The sequence below is a fragment of the Simochromis diagramma genome, unplaced genomic scaffold (assembly GCF_900408965.1).
Source record: "Simochromis diagramma unplaced genomic scaffold, fSimDia1.1 OVJJ01000205.1, whole genome shotgun sequence".
Classification (NCBI taxonomy): domain Eukaryota; kingdom Metazoa; phylum Chordata; class Actinopteri; order Cichliformes; family Cichlidae; genus Simochromis; species Simochromis diagramma.
In genome coordinates, this window is record NW_024386782.1 from 6,717,070 (window position 1) to 6,724,992 (window position 7,923).

At 42.2% G+C, this 7,923-nt stretch overlaps 1 protein-coding gene across 2 annotated transcripts; it reads right to left on the minus strand.

Moving 5' to 3' along the window:
• Nucleotides 1-307: 307 nt before the first annotated feature.
• Nucleotides 308-6,145, minus strand: gata6 (GATA binding protein 6). Of its 2 annotated transcripts, none has more exons than XM_040019144.1 (7): nt 5,919-6,145; nt 4,398-5,294; nt 3,596-3,768; nt 2,729-2,854; nt 2,518-2,605; nt 2,319-2,416; nt 308-1,808 (listed from the first exon to the last, which is right to left on the minus strand). In XM_040019144.1, exons 2-7 carry the CDS (start codon nt 5,233-5,235, stop codon nt 1,647-1,649), a joined length of 1,485 nt encoding a protein of 494 aa, XP_039875078.1. In that variant the 5' UTR covers nt 5,236-5,294; nt 5,919-6,145; the 3' UTR covers nt 308-1,646. The 2 variants fall into 2 exon arrangements, with proteins under 2 accessions (XP_039875078.1, XP_039875086.1); XM_040019152.1 differs by lacking the exon at nt 5,919-6,145 and adding an exon at nt 5,445-5,907.
• Nucleotides 6,146-7,923: the final 1,778 nt, after the last annotated feature.

The following is a 7,923-nucleotide window of genomic DNA, read 5'->3' on the forward strand; positions in this document are numbered from 1 at the left end:
CACTGACGCGTTTTGCTCTTCTTTTAAAAACAAACTGCAGATTTATTTGCATCACCAGAACAATTTATTGGATTGAATTTAAATAATTTCTCATAATGTTAAAAAAAAAATACTAAAACAAAAAGAAAACATGTTATTTCAGAAAAATAAATAAGTCCGGTTGCGTGAATGACATGCTCTTTTTTTAGGATGAAGCAAGTTGTGAACAAAAGCAAAGAAAAAAATAACTCTTTGTGCTAACATTTACATGTAACTTATCAGCCTTCAGTATTCAGTCTCTTCGGGTGAGGGTGGGGGGAGGGTTTTTTTTTTTGTTTTTTAAAACCTGAAATAGCTCTTGAAGCTCCCACACCACTTGCTTAGGTCATGCAACAAAATGAAAAATCAAAAAGGCTTCTCAAATTCATGATTTGGCATGACCTGTGAGCTTCATAAGAACATGTTACATTAACAATTCTCCTTTTAATCATTACAGCGATTCATCACAGTCATCACAGTGAGCACAGATTTGTTCAGAGGTGACCTCACGCTACACTTTGGTCTAATTTTGGCTGAAATATGATGCAACAGCACATGTTATTATCATGAAGGGTATACAGTTTATAGTGAGTCAGGTAGCGCGGCCAGCAGCCTTCGTTTGCAGTTTATGTGTAAGAACATAAAGGTCAGAGGGTCCTACAGCTATTCTGGGCGTTCTTTGTTCAAACAAGCCATCCAACTGCTTTACATGTGCGAGATTTTGTAGAAGTAGTACCGTAATGCTGCCCGTTGGCCGACAGTGTTCTCATGTCAAAAATTAAGTCTCAAGAAGTTGATTGTTTTTTGCATCTTTTTCTCTCTTTTTTTTAAATGATTAAACACAACACGATGTGATATAGTCATTTATACCCTGTTTAAACCAAACTAGTTTCAGTCAAATACAGTAAGTAAGAGCTTTCAGTGGAAAACGTGCACATTCAACACTACTGTACTACCGCTTATCGAGAGACAGAGAATAGAAAAGAAGACATCAGAATGGTTTAACTTCTACTCTATATTGATATCTTTATTAACAATCATAGACATGTTTTTCAACTATGGAAGATTTATAAATATTTTTCTTTCTTTTGATTCATGTAAGTTGTCTCGGCACTTATGGCATGATTCCAGTTTTGGAAAAAAACAAAAAATCAAAAAAAGTCCACAAAGAGTTGAGTGCTTGTGTGAAGCACTGATATCCAATCAACATCTTCAAAGAGAAATCCGTTATGTACAAGATGGCTTTCTTTAAGGAACCCAGATTTGGTTCTGTGTGCCACGGATGGGAGAGATACCAAGTGCAGGTCCAGCAACCATCCATAGCAGGCCACCTAATTGATCATTTGGCCTGGCGTTTCCCTTTTGTTGTTGATGTTGTTGTATTTTAAGGCAAAAAATAAAAAAAAGACCCTGACATCAATCTGGAACCCGATCGCAGATACTCCATGCTTGATTCAAGCTTCTAGTCTGACTTAAGGTCATCTCAAACTTCTTCCCCCCTCTCGTCCAACTCTTCTTGCATCAGCTGAGAGGGAAGGAAACCAACACTGCACCCAAATACTTCCACTGTACACAGCATCCAGACACGAGGGGCCGGGGATCTCTGTCCGCCCAGAAGGTTAAAATGTTCAGGCTAAGGCCATGGGGCACCAGGGTTCGCCTCTCACTGAAGCCACGTCCGATGACTGGGTCAAGCCCACGCTGCCGTACAGGCCGTCCTGTCCCGAGTACTTGACAGCCGAGCCCGAGCCTGCTCCCTCCCCGGAGCTGGACAGCACAGATGAACTGATCTGCAACCAGAAAACTCTCTGTTAGCAAAAATTGTAAGTTTATTGTATAAAATGTCAGTTTTTTAATTATTATTATTGAGGACTGAAATGACATTTGCATTGCAATGTTGGGGAAAAAGGAGCATGATCAATGTGACACTCATATTAGTGTAATATCACAGTGACATATTAGTTAGCAGCAGTCACAACCACAGAGCATCAGTCAGCCTGCATGTCATCTCTTTATCACAGTTTGTATTTTACAAAATATTCACTCGTGAAAATTCTGGCTTTTTATAGTAATTTCAAGTGTAGAAATTCCTATTTAACACACACACACGCACACACACACACACACACACACACATACATGTATATATATATATATATATATATATATATATATATATATATATATATATATATATATATATATATATATATATATATATATCATTGTTTTATTAATTATTATTTTTATTTTAAACTATTATTTGAAAAATTTTAAAAGCAATTAAAAATCAGTTTTACCCCTGACACTTGTCCAGAGGGAGAGCTGGTTTTCGAGCAGTCTTCGGAATTGGATGAAGAGGTGGATGTAGGAGTCATGGAGACAGAGTTGCTACTTCCTGGAAACATAAAAAAAAATGTTGTCGTTACATTATTTTAAAAGAGATAAATATGACATACATATTCCTTCGTGCAGCAGAAATATTGTTCAGCTACTCACCAGAGGATCCCTTTGCTTTATTCAAAGTTTTCGGTTTTCTTTTTCTCGTCTGGATTCCCTCTTTCTTCATGGCGAGCGGCCGAGGTACCTGTAAGATGTGATTTTTTTTTAATGAAAATAAGAAATGATTTTTTTTTTATCAATAATGCGACGATTTTTAAAAATTAAAACTGAATTAGAGGGGGGAAAATTCAAATCGCAGTGAACTTACTCCGTGTAATTTTGTGTAGAGGCCGCACGCGTTACACACCGGCTCTCCCTCCGCGTTTCTGCGCCACAGAGTGGTGGTACTGGTTTGACAGTTGGCGCAGGAAAGGCCGATTCTTCTGGACGTTGACTGTTGAGGCAAGCAAAACATAACATCAGTCACTATAATTAAACGTGGGTATCCAGGAAAATAAAGCACCACACACTCAACCAATGTATTCATACCTGACTTTCCAACAATAATCCACACCCTGTTAGAATCCCAATTTAATTGGCATTTACGCACGGACTTATATTATTATTCATTTATTTATTACAGGTTGTTAATTCGCAGAGAGTTCCTACGTGCCATTTCACTTCCTTGTAAAAACTGTGCGTAATGGCACCATGGAAAATCTGGACCCACTGACGTCTTTTTAGATTAGCTTACCCGACAGTAGCTGGGAGTGGAGCTTGAGATAAAGTGTCTCCTTACATTAACGCTTTCCACGTGTGGATTGATTTAATGTGAATTTAGTGAATAACATTTTTTTCTTATGAAACAACTAAATGATTGTGCTTGACTGATGAATTTAAAACACTGGCTAAGCTAAAACTATCATTGTCCTTTGCAAAGCACAAGTCCTTGATTCAAATGTGAAATGCATGCTTTATTTATTTATTTTCCCCATTTTATAGAAATCACGTGATCTTGCGTAAATAAATTTTCCTTGATTACAATCAGGTTTGAACTGGGGGCTGTATCATTGAAACCTTCATCCAGAGGCCGAATCGTGACAACGACAGTGACCTCCAGCAATTGTTTGAAACAATTAGGCAGGAAATTGGTTGATTTAAGTGGCCCTCGCCCCCCCTCCTCCTGTCTCCTTACCGTCCGTTTCGGTGGTTTAATTAATGGCCGGCTCAGACCATTCATTTTGCTATAGAGGCCGCAGGCGTTGCAGAGAAAGTGGCCCGTGCCATCGCGCCTCCACAGCGGCGTGGAGATGGAGCCGCAGTTCACGCACTCTCTGCTCTCCCCCATGTCGTCCAGAATATCTGAAACTGAAGAGAAATACTGGAATCAGAACAGGGAGCGAGTTTGTGAGAATTACACATTGTTGCTGGTCATTATTTTATAAGCGATTCTGCTTCTGGGACTTCATGTCAAAGAAAGCAAGCGGATAGATACGGCGGGCAAAATGATCTGTTCATGGATTATAAATTGATTAAAATTGATTAAAGCGAAGTGTTTAACAAAATTCACATTTTTAATAAATTTATACTGTTGTGGCAATGTTGTTTTAAAAGCCTCGGTGGATTTTACTTCATGTAAATGATTTATTTTATATATTTCTGGGCAGTCATTTGCGCCTGTTTCTTGCACACACACACACACACACACACACACACACACACACACACACACACACACACACACACACTATCATAAATTCATTTTTGGCAGTGTATGAAACATATTTTTATTCAACATTTTGAGGTCAGGCCTCGACGAGGGGAACCGGTTTCTGTTACAAAGACGCGCAGGCGCTTGGTGCCTTCACTCCAGACACTTCAAGGTTTCGCGCGTGATTAAAATACCTTTTTTTCTTTCCGTCCCACACAGTGAGAAGGAAAACTATTCCATCTTTGTGCCTCCCTCTACTTTGTTTTCGTTTGATTTTTTTTCTTACCTCCATTTGGTCCTCGAATCAAGGGCGCACTCCTGCTTTGCAAGGTGTGGAGCATCGTGTTATCAAAAGGTGCCCCGGGCCAAGGCGAGGGCAGCTGGGGTGCAACGTACGGGGAGTATGGGCTCGGGTAGGGCCCGCTGAGGGGACGAGAAAGGCTGTACTGGTCTCTGCTGCTCATATTCAGTGTGTTACTGTAGCCCGTGTCCCTGGGGGTCCCGTTATTGATGGGTGGGCTTGGAGGGTAGTGAAAACGACTGGAGGCGTGCGGGCTCCCGGTGCTGTACGAAGGGCTCTCCGGGGTGGACTGTGACCACACCGAGTGACTGGAGACGGCGTGGCCGGGCTGAGCAGACACGTTGGCCGGCAGATAAGACAGACTGGGGATCATGGTGCCCACCCGCGAGCTAGGGACATACACTGGGGAGTTAGGGTTGGAGTGCATATAACCACCAGAACTCGAATCATATCCAGTCTGGCTCTGGGCCGCAATGGCCAGTGTTTGGTACATGTCGGCCGGGTCCACCAGCAAGCTTGTCTTGTGTGCTCCGGTGGAGAGGACGAGTTTGCTCCCCTGGTCTAAATCCGTAAACAGCGGGATATCCTCGGTAGTGGTCAGGGTGTTGTTATGGTGTCCGAAGTGAAGGTAGGAGTGCAGGGATCTGCTGTCGGAGCGACGGTGCCCTAGCGCGTCAAGCTCGTTCGGAGGTGTCCTCAGCTCATCCGAGGTGGTGCCGTCCCTCCTGCTGTCACCGGGCAGGTAGTTCTGCTCAGCCGGTGACCCTGGGCTGCTGGACACTTCTCGCTTGACCATGGACCAGCTGTTTTCGCCCAGTTCCATCCAGGAGCACTTTCCATACACCGTAGGGGTAAATAAAAATGGCCAGGGAGTGGTCTACCCTGTAACAAAAAGAGTCGGAACCGTTAGGAAACCAGAAGAAATGACCCTTTTTGCGATGTTAAGGATAAGTGAATTGAAAATATATCCACAAAACATCCTGACAGAAAGTCGGCAGGTTTCTGAAAAAGGGAGGAAATGCAAACGGACACCTGGTGTACAGACCAGCATTCATCTTTGGATGAACTACATTTTTCACAATAGAGAATAGGGTAATAAACTACGAAAGCTCCAGTTAATTATTACTGAGTCAGTATCATCTCGAACTCCAATAAAAACCCAGTCTACAGTGACTGCCATGCTCTCATGAAGCGCTCTTAAGAGGCACTGGATCCATCCGTGTCAAATCCCTGTCCTCCCCTCCACACGCACATACGCAAGTAGACGCACACATAAAGAGATAGGAAACAAAAACGCAATATGTCTTCACAGCAAAAGAGATAACCGTTTGATAAGAGTCAAAACAGATAAGGACCGAAAGGCTGACTGGAGCGATAAAACAATACCCCGAAATTATGAGTTAGGTCTCGCTGCGCTCGCCAAGACACCGCCAGATGTTTAAAGCAGCTGTGCGCGCCGCAAAAGTGGGAGAAGAAACGTTTAAAAAGACGAAGAAGAAGACTTACCTGCTACAAGTGTGCCATATAAGTCGAAAGCAAACTTCCTAACAGTGAGCCTCTGCTTCTCTTGGAAGTAATGGGAAAGTTTACCGCAGTTAGAGGAGGTTTATGAGAGGAGGCGCCTCTGGTGGCTGCGGCCGCAGGAGGCGGACCAATCATGTGGAGCGTGAGCGGCTGGAGACGCGATGGGGGTGCCAGCCTATGAACTCCTCCAATCAATCACGCTGAAAAACAGAGAGAGAGAGCGAGGGGGGGAGACACTTCACTTGATCAGGTCTGAAAGTTGGATTAATGTGTTGATACGATCAGGTTTCATTATTCGAAAGTTATGCTTTCGGTTACAAATGAATACGCCTCCCCCCCAGCTGTTTCTTGTTTTTCTTTTCTGTTTGTTTGTTCTTTAAATGAAATTGTTGTTTGTCTATCTTGATCTATTTACAGGTGATCCACAAATCTGGTGATGAGCCTACAGCAGCTGAAACAAACAGAAACGAGTGTCTTTGAGATTTTAATTTCACCGGACTACTCTTTAATATCCAGCTCTTTCATAGGCTACTCCTGTTTTATGGGAAATTGTGACATTTATATGACAGACAACGGTTTGATTTAATAACTAGATCGTTATTAATTAAACTGCCAAGAAATGCAGTTAAAATTAACTTACCCGTCACCCTGAACAGGAAAGTGCTACTCACATGTTTACGCATTGCAGTAATCACGTCTGCAAGGAGCACGCTTTTAACTTTCGATACTTTGGAGATTTTAAAATGATTATATTTATAATCGTTAATCCAGAGTTTAAAAGCTGGGACTTTCCACTGCAGTCTGTCCACGAGTTAAAGACCTGAATATTTTGTTTTTACTTGGAGCATTAGTGTAATAAAATGTTTCGCCTGGACAACTTTTTACTGATGAGAATCCTTAATAAAGACTCATTTTATTAAAACAACAGCCTATTAAATGATTGATCAAATATATATTCCGTGTGTGAAATGTGCTGTAGGCCTACTTCTTCTTTCTGGTTTCATCTTAATTCAAAGTCCTATCCCCCCCCCGTTTGTTTATTCTCTGTCATCATTCCAATGATCAATAAATCCCCTCTTAATTAGTTTAAGTCAGACGGCTCTCATTGAGCGTTAAAGGTGTGTGTGTGTAGCCTCTCTTTGAAACGCGATGATTCGTTCAGCCCGAATATACATTGAGACGAGTGAAGTGATCAAAAGTGGGGAGGTGTCAATTGAATCATTAACGCATTTGCAGGTCACACTCGCAGCCATTCAGTGGGTATTGTTACGGGGTTTTGTTTGTTTGTTTGATTTTTTTGTCTGGACAGTTGATCAGATTACCTCCAGCAGCCCATTCATTATACTTCCAACTACCGCAGGGAAGTCCGAGAGTACACTCTGATACTTTTATAATATTCACCCTGCATCCATCACACTGATAACAGGCACCGAGCTGCATCCATGTTCATTGCTTCTGCAGCTGTACAGCAGACAAAACTGAGGGAAAAATCAACTCACCGCAATTTATGATTCATACTGTAACACCATCTGTATCGGTTACTCATGTGTCATAGCAACAGAAGGCACAGCTGCACTTTTTGATTTACCAATATCGTCCCAAAAATTGTTAATATGTTATTAAGTATCCCTGTCCCTGCCAATTAGACTACCACAGCACGGAGTTAACAGTTCACAGGGCCTAACAGTAACAGAGTCTTCGGCGGGACTTATGTTCAACGCGTGCCACTGCCAGGCCTCCCATTGTTCCTCCTCTGTCTACCTCTCGCACAAACACTATTATTGTCAGACAGTCATGAATATTATTACTGTAGAGTTATTTTCAATGCTAATTCAATACCCGTGGGCGCAATCGTGCAGCCGCTCTCCAGCAGGTGTTCCTGCCGCTCTTATTTTAATACTGGCGTGATGATTCCTGCTGCTGGATCCTTCTCCTCGCATAACTTCAGAGGGAAACAATGCAGCCCGAGTTGCGTGGCGATCTGTGT

Excerpts from the sequence above, each read along its gene's own strand:
- gata6 (XM_040019144.1), bottom strand. The coding sequence starts at position 5,235 with ATGGAACTGGGCGAAAACAGCTGGTCCATGGTCAAGCGAGAAGTGTCC. Across the intron at positions 2,606-2,728 it reads TCTACACAAAATTACACGGA|GTACCTCGGCCGCTCGCCAT; the intron begins GTAAGTTCACTG and ends CACATCTTACAG. Across the intron at positions 1,809-2,318 it reads CCTCTGGACAAGTGTCAGGG|ATCAGTTCATCTGTGCTGTC; the intron begins GTAAAACTGATT and ends TTCTGGTTGCAG.